Source organism: Balaenoptera physalus (genome assembly GCF_965194825.1).
Source record: "Balaenoptera physalus genome assembly, chromosome: 17".
Taxonomy (NCBI): Eukaryota; Metazoa; Chordata; class Mammalia; order Artiodactyla; family Balaenopteridae; genus Balaenoptera; species Balaenoptera physalus.
In genome coordinates this window covers 22,956,248-22,978,376 of record NC_138895.1, presented here as the reverse complement: position 1 = coordinate 22,978,376, position 22,129 = coordinate 22,956,248, and the positions used below count along the sequence as shown (strand labels likewise).

The 22,129-nt window shown below is 35.7% G+C and overlaps 2 protein-coding genes across 2 annotated transcripts in view; one reads left to right on the top strand and one right to left on the bottom strand.

The window, feature by feature from the left end:
* LOC309646489 (uncharacterized protein) overlaps window positions 1–22,129 on the bottom strand; it is a 95,928-nt gene that overhangs the window by 68,357 nt on the left and 5,442 nt on the right. The window lies entirely within an intron of this gene.
* The window catches only part of IL7 (interleukin 7), a 71,731-nt gene continuing 49,609 nt past the window's right edge, over window positions 8–22,129 (top strand). Inside the window, 1 exon segment of the mRNA XM_082432886.1 lies at window positions 8–22,128. Coding sequence (XP_082289012.1) covers window positions 22,111–22,128 — 18 coding nt within the window. The 5' untranslated portion in view covers window positions 8–22,110.

The following is a 22,129-nucleotide window of genomic DNA, read 5'->3' as shown; positions in this document are numbered from 1 at the left end:
TGCAATTAGGAAAAGATGCTGTTATACCAGTGTTTTACATAATCTGTTCTTCAAATTTATTTTTCCTCTGTGATGATTTATAGAAAAAAAGGTACTGAATTCAAATAAGTTCTGGGAAACTCTGCGTATTATGTCTGTCCTATACACTCACAATGCCCTTTTCCATGTTAAAGGTGCTAAAAGTCCTTCAGTAAAAAAATTTTTAATTGTTTAATTTTGTTTCACTTGTGTTATTAACATTTATTTGATCATGAAAAACTTTTCTCCTGTAACTCCTATTAACATGATGTAGAACTGGGTTCCAAAGAACACACTTTGAGAACTGTTGCATAAGGAGTTAATTGTCTCATGGTTCAAATAACCAAGTGCCTTATAGATGTTTTACTCACTCATTTTTATTTGAAAGAAAAAAATGGACAATTCCTTAGGAGAACCTCTTATAAAGGCCTCCTCTTGGAAACTGACAAATATAACCAAAAAGAAATAAAAATGAGAAAGAAAATGTTTATCAGTTCTGAAACCAGTAAATACTGCCAATGATACAGCTTCACAAATCTTTGGCAGGAATTACTACCAACTACAGTAAATTTTAATCAGTGTGAAGAAAAGCATCAAAGGTTGATGAGCAACTTCTCTTCCTGAAAAGGTGCAGTTTTCAGAGAAGTAACTAAAGCAAATTCTGCCAGTTCTCACTAATAGAGAGTAAATGGAGAACAGGACTGGAAACAGAGGATACCTTGAAAGAAACAGATTTCTGCCCTACAATGTCCCTGCCCCAAGGCTAAGCAAATGCAGAAAAATAACAGCCACTCTTTAGCATATTGTTATGGTTTATTTAATGATAACACTCTTTTTAAAAGTAACATATTTCTCCAACATGGCAATGGGGAAGGGATTCTCATCATCTAGAGACTGTAGAAGCAAGGGTGAGTAATTTTTACAGATGCAAATGTGGTTATGCAAGAAACAGGAAAAAAAAAAAAAAAAACATGGCCTCACCAAACTAAAAGCCCTTAGGCCCTGTAACTTTTCTCCATCCTGACTTCTTACCTCTTAGTTTTCTTGGGCTCCTGGAACAAAATACTACAGACTGAGTGGCTTAAACAACAGACATTTATTTTCTCAGAGTCTGGAAGCTGGAAATCGAAGATCAGGGTGCTGACATAGTGGGTATCACAAATGTTCTCTTCCTGCCTCACAGATGGTCACCTTCTCACTGTGTGCTCACATGGCCTTTCCTCGGTGTGTATGCTTTCTCCTCCTCTTCTCATAGGGGCACTAATTTCATCATGAGGGTCCCATCCTCATGACCATATCAAAACCTAATCACCTCCCAAAAACCCACCTCCAAATACGACCCACATTGGGAGTTCAACATATGAATTTTGAGGTAATACAAGCATTCAGTCCATAACACTTGCCCAGCTACCATAGGTGAACAATCCAAAGTCAAAGAAGTACTCCTTTATACCCTTAATGTAAAACATACACAAAATCCACCCCCAACCCCCCACCACCAATCGACACACACTGGAACTCACACAACTCACTAGAAGTGAAGTTTGTTGCATTTTTCCCCATCACATATAGAGAGCAAAACATTCAGAAATAAAGATTTCTAACAAAAGAACACATCACGACAATGGTCTTGCCATGGAAATCAAAACAGTGTTATCAAGCATGTGAATCCAGTTGCCAACTTACAGGAAATGTAGAAGATAAAGAAATATGGTGATCTGTGAAAAACTTTATACATCTAATTCCTTGGGTTCTTCAAGATATTTATTATGATGGAACAAAAGGGAAAGAGAGAGAATGTGTAGATTAAAAAAACAATTTAAAAGTAATATAAAGTTTTAAAAAGTGGGCCTACACTCTTGGATGATAAAATCATAAAGAAAAGCAAGGAAGTACTTCTTATAAAAGTCAGGATAGTGGGTACTTTTGGAAGGAGAGGAGACATGATTAAGATAGGACAATAAGATAAATAAGTCCTGGGATGTAATGTACAGGATGGTGACTACAGGTAATAATACTGTATTGTATATTTGAAAGTTGCTAAGAGGGTAGATCTTAAAAATTCTCATCACAAGAATAAAAAAAAAAAATTGTAACTATATGAGGTGATGGATGTTACCTAAACTTATCATGGTAATTATTTTACAATATATACATATATCAAATCAATCTTTTGTACACCTAAAACTAATACAATGTTATAAGTCAGTTATATCTCAATAAAAAATAAGATTCAAAAACAACAAAAAGAAAACAGGAAAATGAAGGGGCTTCTGGCATGGCTACTAAAATTCTATTTCTTGACCTAAGTAATGGTTATAAGATAATTCATTTCATTTCAGTTATGTAAGATAGGTAAGTTCTTGAGATCTTTACTGCATAGTGCCTATAGCCAATTTCATATTCATATTAGTTTCGTATACTTAAACCTTGCTAAGAGGGTAGATCTTATGTTAAGTGCTCTTACCACAGATAAATAAATAAATAAACATAATAATAAACGAGGTAGGAGGAAACTTTGATAGGTAATGGATATGTTTATGGCCTTGAAGGTGGTGATAGTTTCACGAGTGTCTACTTATCCCCAAACTCATTAAATTGTATGCATTAATTATGTACAGATTTTTTATATGTCAACAATACCTTAATAAAGTGGTTTTAAAAATTATTCTGTTTACAATAATTCATTGATCTCTGCATTCCTTTTTTGCTTTCCTTGTGGTTTATTTTACAATAAAATAGTTTAAAAATGTGACAGAAAGCACAGCATACAAAACATAGACTAACATATTCTTTGCAAACAGATTAACTCCAGAAACGAGATGAATTTTTAAAGAGGAACTATAGTCTTAAGAGAATTATAAATATACGAAATAATATAAACTATTGTCTACAGGTAATTCCCCACCTTTTCAAGTTCCCAGAGAAGTTATTAAATGTATATAGGCATAGGTATTCAACCTTATGATTATAAGTTTGAAAACCTATTTGAAAGAAATTCTTCCCAGAAAGTAAGTGAAGTAAATTGTCTCAAAACAAATCAAGAACAAAATAAAGCACTGATGAAGCTATTATACAACAACAAAGAATGTATTACAAGAGAATTCTTTCAGATTTCAAGGAAAAGTTTACTTCTATGAGCACAAAGAAAGAAGGAAAGCTTCACTTTATGTAAAGTTAATTTAACCCTGAAACAAAACCTGGCCAAAATAGTGATAATAAAATCACAGTCGCATGTCAATAAAAATTCAACAGCAAAAATTGTTAATAAAATGTTAATATTTTTAATCCATTGCTGATTGAAATTCTACTATTATATGACTAGAATGAGAATTCTACTATTCTCATTCCCAGAGTATAAGAATGATTTAATACTAGAAGTCTTGTTAATATAATTTCTCTCTAAAAAAAACAAATGATGAAGGGAAAAACACTCTGTAATCATAATAGGTGCCAAAAAGTCATCAAACTCTTATTTTACACTTTTTAAAATTCTTAATAAAGATCTTTAACATGATTTAAAAAAAAAAAACTCACTAACAGAACTTTTTACTCTCAACACTGCTATTAATACTGTTCTAGAAATGACATATTGTTCTAGAAATTGCAAAGGAATTGTTAAAAATGTTTTCTAAGAATATGAAATATAATTTCATAATAATTGAAAGGACTCCTTACATAGTAGGGGCTCAGAATTTGTTAAATAGTTTTATTTGCAGATAAAATATTGACGTATGTGCACTGCCATGTGTAAAACAGATACCTAGTGGGAACCTGCTAGATAATGCAGGGAGCTCAGCTCGGTGTTCTGTGGTGACCTAGATGGATGGGATTGCAGGGGAGAGCTGTCCAAGAGAGGGAATATATGTATGCATTTATCTGCTTCACTTCATTGTACAGCAGAAGCTAACACAACGTTGTAAAGCAACTATACCCCAATTAAAAAAAAAAAAGTTTCTACATGAAGAAAACAAAATATTGACTAAAATGACTTAAGAGAGTTTCACAAAGGCATCCAGTTACAAAATTAATATTTTTAAATGTAGCTTTCCTATATCAGTAAATAACTACTTTAAAGAAAATAAACATATTCCAATCAAAATAGCTATTGTTATTCAATAGCCTTATAGACATCAAATGTTAATAGTGAGAGATGGGATTACATGTGCTTTTTTTCCACTCCTTTGTTAGTTTTCTATGCTGCTTTTAAAAGAGACATGTATTAATTTTATTATCAAAAAACTAAAGATCTATTTTCTTTAAAAATTGAAAAAACATATCAACAAATTTTACCTTTGTATTTTAATAGATGATACTTTTAAAAGGAGTCTTTAATAAAGACTCACTTGGTAGAATTATTTTTTAGTACTAGAAGAGTTTTTAGAAGGTGTCTAACTCAAGCTCTCATTTTCAAACTGGAAATTTAGGGCCTCACAGTTTACAAGGTTTGTTTCAGGTTTCTAGTCAATGACAAAGGCAGGATTAAAACCCAAGACTTCTGGTTTCGAGTCCATATTTCCTTTACTTTTACCTAATTTCTCTTATCCATTTCAATCACATTATATTAAGAATAATGTCTTGGCTATTAATGGTCTTTGTTGAATTTGATTTAGATTTTAGAGTATTAATAAAACACTTCTTTCAACTCACACTGATACTTTGAGCCTGGAGCCAAGATTTATCAGTGGAAATTTAGAGATTCAGTCTAGCCTGGTATCAAAAATTCTTGCAGGTGTGTTTTCTCATTTGACACTGACCATTCTGCCACAGCCATATTTATTTTCTGCTGTCCATAAAAACTAAAAATGGGAAAATGTTCCCCTTTCCAGTGGCTTCTCTGCCCCCTGCTCTCCTTTCTACCCATCTAAGAACAGAAACAGATAAAGGTGACATATCTATTCACAAAAATACATGTCCTCCTTGCCCATTTGTGAAAACTCTTTAAACAGAATTAAAGGTTTCGTGGCCAGATGCTAGATATTGTTTTATTAAAAAAGTGGTTGTACTAATTTATAATCAGGTTTTCATGATTTCAATCTACAGACTTGATTCAGAAACATATCCTTCTTGTAAATCTAGTCTTAAATCCTAGCATAGCTAAACATAGCCACCATGGTCAACATTAATTATTAATAAAATAGGGTGATAAGTTACAAGTTGCAAATCATTAGTACCTAGGACCATAAGTAAATCACAAGAGTGCAGGCTGTATGGGTAAGACTAGGAAAGGATGAGTAATTACAGGTCTAATAATCAGGAAGCAGAGGCAGATGAGGAGAGAGGCTAGGGATCCAGCAGTTTCTGACTAACTTTACAGTATGTACCAAATTGCTCTGTGCTTATAGGATGAGAAGGACACCTCCCACCTACCTATACTTCTGCATTATGATTATCTAATCCGCTCTTCAACATGACTTTTTTCATAAATATCTCCTTCCATATGCACCCAAAACACCTCTCCTGTCATCACTCTCAACTGATGGTTGTGCTTCCTCCTTTGCTGAAAAGACTGAAAAAATCAGAAGGCCCCCTCACAGGCTCCCACCATCATATTTGCCATAGTAACTACCCTCCTATACTCTGTTTTCCTATTTTTATAGATGAACTGCCTGCATCCTTATCTAAGACAACCTCTTAGTTAGCCACTAGGTCATATCCAGCCCAGCTATTCAAGGATACAGAGCCTCAAATCTCTCTTCTACTTGCATCATCAATTTCTCACTCTATACCAAATCATTTCCATCAGCGTTCAAGCACTTTGTTATTTCTTCCATACTAAATTAAAAAAAAAAAAAAGAACACACACATTCAACTCTCTTGACCCCATCTCTCCATTCAGATTCTACCCCACCACTCTGCTCCTTGTGTATGCTATCCAGACCCTGTTCCTTTCCTTCTCTGACCTTTTCCACTCCACGGAACAACATTCAGATCAGGGTCTCCACTGACTCCCATGTTACTAAATCCCCTGATCAACTCTCAATTTTCATCTTATTTGATCAACTAGAAGCATTTAAAGTGGTTCTATACTTGGCTTTCAAGACATGCTCTTGAGAAAAGGGTACCCTCCTACACTGTTGGTGGGAATGTAAATTGGTTCCACCACTACAGAGAACAGTGTGGAGATTCCTCAAAAAACTAAAAATAGAGTCGCCATATGATCCAGACAACTCCCACTCCTGGGCATGTATCTGGACAAAACTATAATTCGAAAAGATGTATGCACCCTTATGTTCACAGCAGCACTATTTACAATAGCCAAGACATGGAAGCGACCAAAATGTGTGTCAACAGATGAATGGATAAAGAAGATTTGATATATTACTCAGCCATAAAAAAGAATGAAATAATGCCATTTGCAGCTACATGGATGGACCTAGAGATTATCATACTAAGCAAAGTAAGTCAGCAAGAGAAAGACAAATACCATACGATATCACTTACATGTAGAGTCTAAAATATGACTCCAATGAACTTATCTAAGAAACAGAAACAGACTCACAGACATAGAGAAGAGACTTGTGGTTGCCAAGGGGGAGAGGGGATTGGTGGAAGGTTAGATTGGGAATTTGGGACAAGCAGATGCAAACTATTATATATAGAATGGATAAACAAGGTCCTACTGTATAGCACAGGGAACTATATTCAATATCCTGTAATAAACCTTAATGGAAAGGAATATGAAAAAGAATATATATATATATATTTATATATATAAAACTGAATCACTTTGCTATACACCAGAAACTAACATAACATTGTAAATCACCTATACTTCAAAAAAAAAAGAAAAAAAACAAGACATGCTCCTGATTTTCTTCCCCCTCAATGGTTATTCCTACTCTGTTTCTTTTACAGCCCTTCCTCTTCTCTCAGACCTTTTAATTCTTAAGAGCCTCACACTCAGTCCTTTAACCTCACCGCCTTGGTGATTTTATCCTCATTCATGGCTTTCAGTAACACCCTGTAATGGGCAACACTCAAATCTATATCTGCAGCTCACAATTTTCCCCTGAACTACATATTCATATATCTAAGGTTCTAAAGTGACATTCAGAATTGAAATTAGCATATCCACAACAGAGCCTTTCTTCTCTCCCAAATGATGCTCCCACTTTCCAACCCAGTTAATGGAATTGCCACTTATTCAGGTCCTCAGATCAAAATCTTTAGGCTTATCTTGATTCCTCTCTTTGCTTCACACCTTACATCCAATCCGTTAACACATTCTGATGACTCAACCTTCAAATTATATATAGGACCTAACCTCTCCCTAAAACTCTCACTATTGTCACCCTGGACTGTCACTAACTTCTTGCACCTGACTTACAACATCTTCCAAACTGGTTTTCCTGCTTTCATGCTTAAGCCAGTCCAGTCTGTTTCTCAATAAGGCAGCCAGAGTATCATTTTAAAATGTAAGTCGTATCCTATCACTCTTCTGCTTAAAACCCTGCATAGAAAATAAATATCTCCCCACTTAAGAGCAAAAGCTAAATTCTTAATATTGCCTACAAAGCCCCACACATCTGGTCCCACCATTGCCTCTCTGACCTCCTCATTGCTTCCCCTTGGTCCTTCTGCTTCAGCTACAATGGATTCCCTGGTGTTCCTGGAAGAAATGAGGAACCCTTTTACCTCAGGGCCTTTTCACCTGCTGTTCTCACAGCCTACATATACAATCTGTTCACAAATCCTGATAACTCTACATTCAAATTAACTCTAGAAGCTGATCTCTTCTTAACACAAAAGTGTTCTCACATATTCCCCCCAAGTATCTATAGGGCTCAATCTGCTCAGAATTAGGCCTACCCTCATTGCAACCCCTAACTCTTTGGATATTCCCAAACCCTCTTACTTTCTTTATTTTTTTCATTGTACTTAGAATCTTCTTACATAGCACGCAACTTATTTATTATATTTTATTTTCTCTCCCCACCTACCAGAATGAAAGCTCTGTAAGGGCAGGATATTTGTTGTTTTGTTCACTGCTTTATTTATTTATTTTTTTAACTTTTTATTTTATATTGGAGTATAATTGATTAACAATGTTGTGATAGTTTCAGGCGTACAGCAAAGTGATTCAGTTATACATTTTCCCACTCTATTTATACTATTCAGAACTATACCTGGCACATAGTAAACAAATAGACAATTAAGTGAGTGAATGAATGAATCTAATTGAGTAGCTCATAACCACAATGGGATTTACAAGAAGGATTTGTGCTGTCAGAATACCCTGTTACTAATATCAAAAATAATATCTTACATTTGTTTAGCATTTTATTTATTGTTTGTATAAAGTTTTTGTACCATAGGTCTTTACACTCTTACAGTTAGCAAAATGGTTTTCTAGAGAAATTGGTACTGAATTTAAGGCTGATACAATCAACAAGATATTTCCAAATAGCTGAATCTTTGTTGAAACCCAAGCTTGGTTTGTGATACCCCAGGATTCGGGAGCTATGATATTTCCACCCGACTTTCCTCAGATCCTCAGATTGTTAACTGATCCCATTCTTTCCTTTTGATTGTCACAGTATATTTTAAATTTATTTAATAAAACATGTAGCTCAAGGTATCATAATTTAATCTGTAAGCCCACCTGCTCTGTGACCTCTGGTACAGATAACTCGCCTGGAGAGGTACTTAGAGGCTACAAGTATAAACTGCCCCAAGGTAATTTCCCACACAACACTGGAAGTATTTAGACCATCTGCTGACTTTGGGTAGACATGTTGCAACTAAATTTTTATGTTAAAACAAGTATCAATTTGTGCTAAAAGATGATAATCATTTCTGATTTGTGGAATATACAAACCGGCCTTCAAAGATATCAAATTGGAGAAATGAGACCAGATTATTAAAAGAACTGATCTGTGTCTTGAGAAGCTTAGAAATTTGACCCTGTCAATATTTGGAAGACCTGTTTTTAATGCACAAAAACATCACTGATGCATGTGTTTAGTTTGGGTTTGTTTTCCCCTCTTCCAGATGTTAAAATACAAGGGATTTCAGAAGAACAATAACTATAAAACAAATGCCAATATTTTTCAGTTCTCTCTAATACTAAACCAAAAGACCAGTTCTGTGGAGAGTTCCAGTTGCAATTTCCTGGGGAATTATAATGGACAAGAGTATTTTAACCTGGCACTGTAGGACCTGATGTTTCTACAAATGCAGAAAACTGGTAACATGGCTGTTATTATCAGCTCTCTGTGTTGGTGGTACTAAAAAGTTTCATCTTCCTTTTCTCTTAGAACCATTGTAAACCAGAGCCACCAAAAATTCTTTGCAAGGTGTCAGACTAAGACAGGGTAGAGGATCCATCTTACGAAAGGTAAAACCCACTACTAAAGCAAAAGACTGTAGACCAACCTGGGAAATAACCTGACTCTGGCCTGGCTGCATCTGGTTAGGTACTCTCTCTCTCTCTTTCACACACACACACACACACACACACATACACCTTTATCCCACCACCATCACTCAGACACATTTCTGATTGCAGTTTGTAGAATCTCGGTCTTGTAGGCTCTTACAGATCTCGTGGTTCTGATCAGAACTTTTTGTTAAGGGAGGAGCATCTACAGGTTCTTGGTTAGAGAACTGAGTATTACTCCAGCCTAGTATAAATCTTAGAACACATGACATGCAACTGCAAAAAAAACAGTGAGATAATTTTTCACTCTCTATACCGTGATTATCTCCAAGTATAGTGAAAGTTCCCACGATTGTAAATTACTAGACTGTTTTGCCTACACAACTGAGAAAAAAAACAAGGGTGTTTCCCATTAGCCTGGCAAAATGCTTCTCAGCCCTCAATCTATATTTTACTATTGCGTAGAAGGCTGAATTACTAAGTGAAAAAGTAAAGTGCTAACTACACAGGTACCGAGGAAGAGAGTTGCTTCCTGTCTAGTTCCAGACTGCTTGCATCACTGAATCAGGCATTTCCCCTCATGACTGGAAATGTCTCTGCTTCCTGCCTGTCCTCCTTTGATGTGCTCTACATCCCTGGAGTAGACAGACCTTCAGTGATGTGCTAAATGACCAAGTCGTCCTGAATGTGCTGAATGGATATTTAATGTCATGAGGATGTTAAGAAATAATTCAAAAGCACACCCTCAAACTGTCTTTTTAATTTAGAAAGGAGAGCAAAGTGTTTTAAGATGCATGTATTTATTACGAATCTATATCCCTACCCAGCACCATGCATAAACAAAAATTACAGTAAATTACATTTCATGTTTTAAAAATAGGAATTAATTAAACTAGAGAAATGGGTGAAGGTGGTCAGAAGGTACAAACTTCCAGTTATAAAATAAATAATTCCTGGAGATGTAATGTACAGCATGGTGACTATAGCTAACAATACTGTTTTGTATGTTTGAAAGTTTCTAAGAGAGTAGATCTTAAAAGTTCTCATCAAAAGATGAAAATTCTAATTCAAAAAGATACATGCACCCCAATGTTTATAGCAGCATTATTTACAATAGCCAAGATATGGAAGCAACCTAAGTGTCCATCAACAGATGAATGGATAAAGAAGATGTAGTTTATATATATACAATGGAATAGTACTCATCCATAAAAGAGAATGAAATAATGTCATTTGCAGCAATGTGAATGGATGTAGAGATTGTCATACTAAATGAAGTAAGTCAGAAAGAGAAAGACAAATATCACATGATATCACTTATATGTGGAATCTAAAATATGACACAAATGAACTTATCTACGAAACAGAAACAGACTCACGGACATAGAGAACAGACTTGTGATTGCCAAAAGGGAGAGGTGGGGGGAGGGATTAATTAGGAGTTTGGGATTAACAGTTACACACTATTGCATATAAAATAGATAAACAATAAGGACCTACTGTATAGTACGGGGAACTATATTTGATATCTTGTAATAAACTATGATGGAAAGGAATCTGAAAAAGAATATAGATATTATATATATATATATAAAACTCAATCACTTTGCTGTACACCTGAAACTAACAAACATTGCAAATCAGCCATACTTCAATTAAAAGAAAGTTCTCATCACAAGAAAAATATTTGTAACTATGTGTAGTGATGGACTAAACTTATTGTGGTAATTATATTTTGATATGTACATGTATCAGATCAGCACACCTAAAACTAATATACTGTTATATGTAAATTATATCTCAATTAAAAATAAATAAAACTGAAGAAAAATCAGTCTGTCAAATTTCAGATAGCCTTTCTCATCTTAAAATGAGGAAAATAAATTTTCAAAGATTTATAGATTACTCTATATATATTTTATCACTTTTGAAGGTGAAAATACATCATAAAGTCAAAAGGCAATTAATAAACTGGCAAAATTATTTCAGTATAAATGACATAAAAACGTTGATGTCTATGTTAATGTATAACATATAAAGATGTCTTATAAATCAATGTGAATAGCCTAGTAGAAAAATAAGCAAAGGACATGAAGAGGAATTTTACCAAAGAACTAAATAAATACTAGGTTATGATGTGGCACTTTATTAATCTCCAAATCTCAGGAATTTAGCACAAGAAAATTGATTTCTCATTCGTGTGACAAGTTTATCACAGATTGGGGGGGAGCTCTGTTTCACATAGTCACTTAGGGATCTAGCCTAAAGAAGGTCCCACCAATTTACAGCTGTTCCATTTGAAACCTGTTCCCTTCTTAGCCAACAAAGAAGTATGAGAAGAGGGAAGAGAATCACCTGTAATCTTTTCTCTGCCTTGGCCCAGAAGTAACACAGGTCACACTTTTGCTCCCAACTTCCTTGGCTAGTACTAATAATGTGCCTTTCCAATTCCAGCATTGCTGTCTCTGCCAACCTCTCAAATTGGCAAAGATTAAGAAAAAAGAAGAAAGAGGGAAGAAAGGAAGGAAGGAAGGTAAGAAAAAGAAAGACAGGAAAAAAGAAAGAAGGAATCTGTGTTGATCAAGGCATTTCTTGTCAAAAGAGCAGTGTGAGCAAAGGGAACGAGACATGAAAGTGTATGACATATTTGGAATTCTGCAAGGTCTTTCTCTGGGAGAGAAAGGACAGCAAGAAATAGGTTGGGAGGTAAAGAGAGGCCACCTGATAAAGGACCTTACAAAATTTAGGCTTCACTCTGAAGGGATTACTGATGATTTTTAAGCAGAAAGTGCTATGATCCAATATGCATTTTGAAAAATTGCTCTGGTTGCTGTAAAAAAAATGGAGGTGGAAAAACTGGAGACTGAGATCAAGGAAGACACTGTGGCAGGGACTAATAAAAGTATAAATTAAAGATTAAGAATGTCCACTATATAACACATTTGAGGATATCTATTAACTTAACTCAGGAAGGGGAGATCATATTCCCATGTCAATTTCATACAATAACTAAGCATTATAAACCAACTTAATTAACCAAGCTACAAGATTTACAGTTAATCTTGCAGCTGGTACAAGAAGTTGCAAAATCATTTCCCCAACTGTTCATACCACCAAGATCTTATCATTGTGAATTTTTTTGGATACTGTGCCCTCCTTCAGGTTACTGTAATGAAATGGGTTCTAATAAGCTCCAGACTCCAGAAAGCCAGCTACCTTCAACAGTATGCCTTCTCTCCTTCCAAAACCCAGAGGCTACATGCAAACCTTTCTCTGATTTCACAAAGGGAGGAGGGTTCTTAGTGTCATCTTCTTGCAGTAACCTTTTGTCTTCTACGGGGCATGTTCATTTTTTCTCTCTATAGAATTACTCCAAAGTCCCTTTGATATCTTTTGCCTTTCTTTCTCTATCATCTCTTCAACTGATTCAATATGCCACTTGCGAGAGAGTAAATCGTAAGAGTTAAGGACACAGACTAAAGTCAGACGGTCTGAATTCAAATACTAGTGCCACCATCTAAGTCCTCCATGACCTTGAGCTGGCTACTTAGCCTCTCCATATAGCCTCAGTGCCTTCTAAAATGAGGATAATAATAATGCCTATTTGTGGATCCATACACTTAGCACTTTTTTTTTTTTTCACTTAGCACTTTGACTTTGTCGTTTTTCTCAGTAAGAAGCAGAGTCTATTCCCCTCCTTTTGAACTTGGACTAGTGTTTTGATTTGCTTTGTCTAATAGAATATTAGAAAGTGATTGTGTACAGTGTAAACTTAGGTTACAAGAAGCATTGCATGCATCCACTCTTTCTCATGGAATCTTGGTGTGGCCATGGGAATACTCCTAGGTTAGCCTTTTGAAAAATCAGAGACCACATAGAAAAGAGCCAGGTTGTCCTATCTAAGGCCATCCTAGACCACAACTCCCATTCCAACTTGACAGCTGACTGCAGACAAATGAGCAAACAAAGCCAAGGTCTTTTGAGCTTAGCCCAGATCAGCAGAAACAGTGACTTGTAAAAAACAATGCGTTGCTATTGTTGTAAATTGTTCTACATTTTTAAGTTTTTGAGTGGTTTGTCATACAATATTATTGTTGCAATAGATAACTGATACGCTGTCTCATAGTGTTGAGGTTTAAATGAGTTGATACATGTCAAGTATTTAAAACAATGGTTGACATTTAGTAAGTCTTATATAAATGTTGATTTTATTATTATTTGTAGTAGTAATAGTAGTAGTAGAGAAATGGGACTTGGATTGGAAAGACAGATCTACGAACAAGAATAAAGGTGGCTACAGAAAACATGACAATAGATGGGGCTCATAGAAAGCATTTAAAAACCTAATTTTATCTGCTTTTTAAAACTTCGTAGATTGAAAAGTGCCTTTATTTTTGCCAAGTCTAGAAACATTCCCAAAATTAAAGGAATAAAAAATTGTAAAATTCCATAAGGACAATGAGAACAAGAGGTTAGCAGATGAAAAAAGTTATATCAATTAGAAGAGAACAGGTTCTTCTTAGCAAAAATTCTTTCATCAGATTCTATGCATGGAAGGCAGCGGTAAGAAGTGTGGCTAACAAAGAAGCATTGGAGACAAATGTCTGTGCAACTTAGTTTGATTCCAGTCCCACAACCCTACCAAGCAAAGAAAGACTACTACTGTTTCCACCCATCTCCCCAGCCCCTCATAGGAGTTTGAAGATAATTTTCTTGGGGAACAGGACCTAAGGGACTGAACTTTGAACAATAAGCAAAGTAGAAGGAGGTACTATGGTAAAGAGAAGAGATGAAGAAATCTGCATGCTTAAAAGAGTAGATCTCCAGACCCCTCCTTTCCACCTTAGCATTTGTAGATAGCTTTATACTAACTACCCTCTTCTAAGAGATAAGAAGACTTTTCTCTGCTTTTAGCAAGAGACACCATGAACAAAACAAAACAAAACAAAAAAAGAGGGGAAAAAAACTCAAGTGTAAATAATGCAGGTAAAAACCGGACATTTAAATCTCTCTGTCTCACAGCATAAAAGAAAATATTGCAACCACAAATCAAGACAAGGCTTCTATATAAAAAAAAAAAAAAAAGGGAGAATCAGAGAATAAGAACTAAAAATGGAGGCTCTAATTAGCCACTCACTACTTTAAACTAAGACACCAAAAAAGTGTACCCTTATTGTAAACAGGCATTGTAAGTAACACAACCTTTGATAGACTTATATAGCCAAGCTTTTCGTCATCTGGATGGTCCAAGAAATCTCATACCTGGAACTCAGATTAAGATGATCCCAGACTGGAAGTGCCTTCAGTTGCCTGACAAAAGAAAACAAAAGTCCTTTCTAGGGGATGATATTCATCATTCTGGACTTCAAATTATTCTTACAAATGAGGTTTCTAAAACAATGTCTAGCACACAATGTGATGTGCCATAGCCAGACACACAAAGAAATAAGACCCCATAAGTGAAAATAAGCAGAAAAACAGGAGATAGAAACATACCCACAAATACTTGATATTCTACCCTTATCATAAACAAGTAGTGGAGGTATAAGAAGACTACAAAGCATACGTGCTTACTCTATTCAATAAAAAAATAAAAGACCAAGCTTAAATATTTCAGCAGGCACTATATACTATAAAAAGTGGCACAGCACATTAAAAAAGAACCAAACATAAAATCAAGAACAGAAGAACATAATAAATTTGGAAAGGAATTTCTATGGGATTTATCATTTGATTAGACAATATTAAAGAAAAAATTAGTAAACTAGAAGAAAGATTTGAAGAAACTAAACAGTGTGAAGCACTGAAAGACAAAGGGATGAAAAATATGGAGGAAATGGTAAGAGATTTTGAGAGTATAATGATAAAGTATAACATCTCAGAAGTAGAATATAGAGAACATGGCAGAGAAAATATTTGAAGAAATAAGATCTAAGATTTTCTAGAACTGATAAAAGATAGCAACGCACAATCAAGAAGCTTCAAAAATCTAAAACAGGATAAACAAAAAGAAATCCATATCTGGAAACACCGTAGTAAAACTTTATAAAAATTAACACCAATAGGCAAAATTTTTAGAGTCATAGGGAAAGGGACAGATTATTTTCAGAATAGCAACGTATCCTATGACCAGCAACTCTACAGGCCTGAGTAAGTTTTACAATGTATATCCTCAATAAGCAGATCTCTAAAACAGACCTAAATACCACCTGTGAGGTAGGCCATTCCATTGTTGGATAGCTCTAAATGTTAAAAAGTGCTTTCTTTCGCTAAGCCATTATCTGACAACTTGTGCCCAATGGTGTACTGGTAAATGATACATTTTTAGTATTTGCTGGTTTCTGTGGCAGAAGTACTCTCACCATGGCTTGTTTCAGGCAACCAATGGGATGTCACTGAATGCAGAGCTGAGAAGAGATGCTTGTCATCAGCTCTCCCAGGCCAGTAGGAGCCAGTACTGGAACATTCTTGATTGTACTCCTGATTATGTCTTTTCTTGTCAAGGTTAAATATGCCTAATTCTTTAATTATTTCCCTGAGGTAGTCAATTATCTGTAGAATATTCATTCATTCAATGGTTATTTATTAAGAACTTACTATTTGCCAGGAAAGGTTCTAGGAACTAAGTATACGTCAGTGAACCAAAAAAATGTCTTCATGGAGCTTATGTTATAGTGAGAAGAAAAAGATGAACAAACAAGGAAACATGCAATCTGTCAAATGTTGATAAATGACATGGAGAAAAATATATGGGAATATGGTAGGGGGAATTGCTATTTTATAAGGGGGAAGACCTCACAGATAAAAGACCATCATATATTTCTTCTCTACTCTCACTCTTTGCCATAATACTATTGATTAATTCGAGAGGAAAACAGTTGGCATGAAGAAAGTAGAATTTATGAAAACTTTAAGATGAGCTTACATAGAGTATGTAATAATAATTATAATAAATAATAATACATAGACTATTATTTTTGTCTGTTTTGTGCACTGAAATATCCCACACAACTAGAACAGTGATTGGCACATAGTATTACTTGATAACTATGTGCTGAATTTTTAAAAAAGGGTTATTTAGGGTTGAGAGAGACTTGAGCACATTTATGTGCTGACCTTGACTATTTCTAGGAAGATACAATGATTTCTTCAAACAATGCAGTGGAGTATTATATATTTCTTGAGTAACATGCCCTGTGAAATGACGGCTCTATGCTTTGATTTGCTTGTTTGTTTTACTACGTTAACAATTCTCCCTAATATTTAACAGGTTTTCTAACCATGTCTTCCTCATTAGATTTTTCTTTTTTTTTTTTTTTGGCTGATCTGTCTTAACTAAGACATTGTTTTTGCCAGTGAAATGTAATATTTTCTATTTCTTGTTATTTCCCTCTTTTCAAAATGATATTCTGTGTCATTTTCATTCTCTGAGATTTCTAAACTTCTATTCAGATTAGAAAAGGAAGGCTCCTTTGATTCTAACTCTAAACTAACCCATACTATAACTTTTTTTATCCTAAAGTAAGCTTGTGAAATTAGGACTGTTTACCAAATACAAATATGTCCTTAATATATTAAGCTATTTCAATTTATGTTTTAAGTTTTCAGTATATATTTTTTCATTTTGTAATACATGCTCTAAGTGGCCTACAATGAGACCTAATAAAAAAATAGGACAAAAAAATGGCTGTTGTGTGTACTGGTACATTGGTCATTTAAGAATGATCCTCTGAAACTAGCAGTTTTTGCAAGCATTCTCCAATAACCGCCAGATTTAAATCAGTGACTTTAAAGTAAAATCTAAAAACAAACAAAACAAAACAAAACAAAACAAAATTGAGGATTTTCAGTAGCCACAAAGATCACTATCAGAAAGAAAAAAAAAAGATTAGAGGCCCAAAGAAATTTTGGGAAGTTGAATCTAGAAAAGTGATGGAGTTGATCAAATTCGTACTTTGCTGGTGTTGTTATTGTTATAGTTGCTTTGTGTTAATCCTGATTGAGACTACCATCTTTATGACTAGTTTTATCTAGGTCTTTTGAGGCTCTTGAGAAATATTTGTTTTGGTGACGTAAATTTGACTTAATACAATTCTTTCTTTTCTTTCTCCTGATAAATCTTTATCAAACATTAAACTGTAAAAGGAAATTAACCTAAAGGCAAACCTGTTCTTACAAGTAAATCTCCTTGGCAGTTCTCTTTCGGTACTTTTCCTGTTATGTAGGTGCAGCTAATTCAATATACCATTTCAGTAAATGGAATTAACTGGACCTCCGATTGCCAACAACACATCCATTAGTGTACAAACAGATTGGATAATGCAAACTACATAAGCTACAGCTGTTCCTTCTGAAAGGTAATTTGGGCAGTATTTTTCTCTTAGACTAGCCAAAACTCAATCCAGAAGTAGACAAGTGAGTGCCCTAGAGAACGTTTCAATAAGGAACATAAAATTAGGCATAGAGGATTTATAGTGGATTCTGATTATTTAGAATTACAGAATTTAAGGAATGAAATGAAAGCGGAGGGGACATAAGGGGAAAAAAATAAATCTGCTGTCTTGGGTTTCTCGGTTCCAACCTTTCCTACTCTTCAGAAAAACCCAGTTTTAGCCATTAATATATAAATATGTTCTAGTACCTCTCATACATGAAAACAGAAACTTCTATTATGCTTTACATGCCTTTCAAACCATTACCTGATTCCTTTTATCTTCACCAGACATCTTAAAGAGCTGTCTCCTCTCACTTTCTTTGCATCTTCCCTTAACGTCCCAGAAACTGGAATATTGCGTCTAACTACACTGTTCTTCTCAAACTGTTGTCATGAGGACCACGGACAATCTCTACTATGCCAAACTCAGTGGGCACACTTTTCAAACTTCATTTTGTTCAATCTCTTTGTGACATTTGGAAATACTGACTACTTAATCTGTTTTGAAATTCTATCTCCCTTTGCTTTCTGGGATGCTAATTCCTCTCCTACTTCACGGCCTATTATTTGTCAGTTTGTTTGTTGGCACCAAATTCTCCATCTACCCTTAATGCCCATGTCTCAAGATTCCTCCTGGCACTGACTGTCTCTCTCTTCTCTCTTTGAAGTTGCAGGTTGGATGATTTCGTTCATTTCCATGGCTCAAGCAATCATGGATATGCTGACATACACATTTCCAGCAGTTCCTGATATTTTGATGGGGCCATTTTGATTCAGCCTTCGGAAGAAACCTTTCTATTTTCACTCTTGCAGTGCTCGAAACTGGTAGTCACATCCTATCCCTGGGCTGCATCCCATGAAATTAAATATGTTTCATTGTTGAACTCAAATCAATCATATAATGCTTAAACATTACAGTTTCTAGAAAACAACAGAATGCCCAAATCCTTTTATGAAGCTAAGAAAATCGGACAAAAATGGCCCTGGCTCAGTCGAATATAATATGAAGAACAAACACACCAATTATGAATATAATTGCAAACTTCTAAGTAAAATATTAACAACTTGAATTTAGCATTATGGTAAATTTGTGGTTTATTCAGGAATGCAACAACAAAAAAACATTACCATGTAAATAGATGCTAGGTAGTCAGCTGACAAAATTTAAAATTCATCCTCAAGCTCAGGCTTGAAAATCAAACATATCTGATTTAGAATTATAGGTTATTCACTTATAGCTATCTTTCCATTGGATGTAAATTAACCTATTTTGGAGGCTAGTTCCACTAATTTTTAAAATTAGTCTAGACTGCCTTAACCCTCTGGTTTGAAATACATCTCAAACTTTCCTTTACATAATATTCTTTATCCTTGAAATTACATGTTTAACATCTGTTTTCTCCACCAGACTGAAAGCACCTTGAAGACATGCCTTGCTATTCACCATGTGTAGCTTAGTATGTGTGAGTATGCATGACCAATTACAGAATTTGTGGGGTCCAGTGCAAAGTGAAAATGAGAGTCTCCTTGTCCAAAAATAATTAAGAATTTCAAGACAGTGACTGCAGAGCATTAAATCAAACCCAGAGCCCTTTCTAAGCACAGGCCCCATGTGTTCTACACAGAACACATGCCCATGAAGAAGTCCTTCGTGTGTGTGTGTGTGTGTGTGTGTGTGTGTGTGTGTATTTGAAATATGTTGAATATTATGCCTGGAAAATTAAGTTATAGGAACTTCAAAAAATATCTATAGACAGAATGATATCTAGCATTCAGATTTCAGACTACAAAGAATGGTCATATTAAGTTGGGTAAAAATACTACAGATAATTATCAAGAAAAGATTTTCAGGTTACCCATAATGAACTATTTAGATTGAAGGTTGCAGAATATTTAAAAAGACATTAGTTAATCTTTAACAATTCTCTCTTTAAGTTGACATTCATATTGCTTTATTTCCATTTTTTTCAGTACATTGTACTAATCATTCTGAAAATGTTGTCTTCCTTCTTAATGTTTATTGGTTATAATTCATAAATTTTATATACTACTTTGTTTACATATTGGCTTTTCTGCACACGTCTTGTGTCTATGAGTGAACACAGTGGTAACCACTCCATTTCTGTATTACAAAACATTGGCATATAAAATTCATAAAACATTTCTTTTTTCCTTATCTTTCTGTCTTATGAAAAATAATGTTCAGTTTATCAAAATATCAAATGCGCATTTAAGACTACATTTGGATTTTTTTTCAAATGGTATTAATTCTGTCATAGAAGAAAATAACTTGATGTAGTTAGAATGTGCCAATTTTCATATAACAATAAAAATGCCAAATGCTTTACGAATATTGTCTTCCGAGTGATTCTTCACGTTTGGGGTCAGAGTCCAGTGTGGAATTTACATCTCCTCTCCTGGAGCTCTGAATAATTTCCGCTCATGGTCCCCAAAAGTTCAGTTATGCACAAGCCCTTGTTCAACCAGGTTTTATGGTGATTGCATGAAAAAGGAAGATGGATTTCCTGTTGAGCAAGTTATTGGTGGATGATCTTTTATCTGTCCCTGAAAAGTTAAAAAAATAAAAAAACCTGCAGGCTGTGTGCAATTACATACCTCAGTGCTGCTGTCAGGGATTTTAAATAAATCAATAGCCAAACTAGTTGTGTTTAGTTACAGCATTCATTTTTACCAGTTACTCCAGCCTCCTGTTTCTCTACTCCCCACCTCCAGGTTAGGTTCCATTTTCTTTTCCTCTTTGCTTTGTTCACACTATAGCAGAATCTGGAATGTTCACATGGCCAAGTTAACTGACCTGTTTGGGTCTCAATTCAGAATTCACAAACTCCAGAAACTTTCCCCGAGGTCCCCATACTGGGGCAAAGGCACATTCACATGATATGTGACCCTGTCTCTCTCCTGGCATCAATGTCTGTATTGTTCACAGGACTTCTAACACAGGGGTTCCAAGTGCAGACTCTAGAGCTGGTTTACAGCAGGTCTGTGTCCCAACTCTGTTACTAACCAGCAGAGTGAATCTGGCAGATACTTAAGGAAGTCTCAGTTCCTACATCTGTGAAGCGCAGATAACAAAATTGTCTACCACATAGAAAATTTTGCTTGAGATGACATACATAAAAGACTTAGCACAATACTAGTACAGAGCAAATGCTAGATAAATGATAGCCATAATACTATTATCACTGTTATTACTTTACATTACCCACCTTCATTTAAGCAGGATTTCTGCAGAATATCAGAAATCAAACGAAAACAGAAAATACCTAAATAATTCAGACCTAGAAAAAAAAATTAACTCTTCTGTAACAGACAGTCAAGATGGATAAATTGATTTATTAGCCAATTCAGATAAATGCACACGAGGCAGTCATTGGTACCATCTATTGTCAGTCTCCACTTTCTCCACCTAATTTGGGCTTTGATTTTCAGGTCCAAAGATAACACTTACCAGATTAGGTGGACACACCGGGTTATTTTTCTTGGAGGTCTCACCTGGGCAGGTGCATGTACAAAAGACAGAGAGGAAGGAGACTAGAGAGGTTAGAGAGGCTGAGGGCGTGGCCCGTGGCCCTCTTAATCATTCTTTACTTCCTTTTTTTTTTTTTTTTTATTTTACACAAGACAACTGACTTGGCGTCGTCCACCACCACATCCGCGGCAAGAGCTGCGACGCCTCCTCCCTGGCGTCCGCTTGCAATAGCCCAGTTTTCGCCCTACACCTTTGTGGCTTCTGTGGACACATTAGCAACCGATGCTTTTAGATCCTAGTCGCCCGCCTTTGCCAAGGCGGCTTAGAGGTCATCTGGAAAGTCTTTGCCTCGAATCGCCCCCATTCAGAAGGCCAACTCATTCCTTCTGCGGTGCTTTGGGACTCCGCGCCCTCCTCTGGTCCTGGTCCAGGAAGCGCTAGGGGAGGACGCAGGTGACCAGGAGAAGGAGGCGTGCGGGGAGGAGAAGGTGCCCCAGTGATTAACTACTCAGAGATCGAACCTGCAGACCAAGCGCAAAGTAGAAACTGAAAGTACACTGACGGCTGATCCTACGGAAGTGATGGGAAAGGCGAAGCGCAGAGCCGGGCGGTGGTGTGTGCCGCCCCCCTTGGGATGGATGAAACAGCAGGCGCGGCGTGGGTAGGAGGAACCAGCTGCAGAGACGGCCCTAGCCGGCACGGACTCCCGGCAACTCCGCGGAAGACCAGGGTCCTGGGAGTGACTATGGGCGGTGAGAGCTTGCTCCTGCTGCAGTTGCGGTCATCATGACCACGCCCGCCTCCC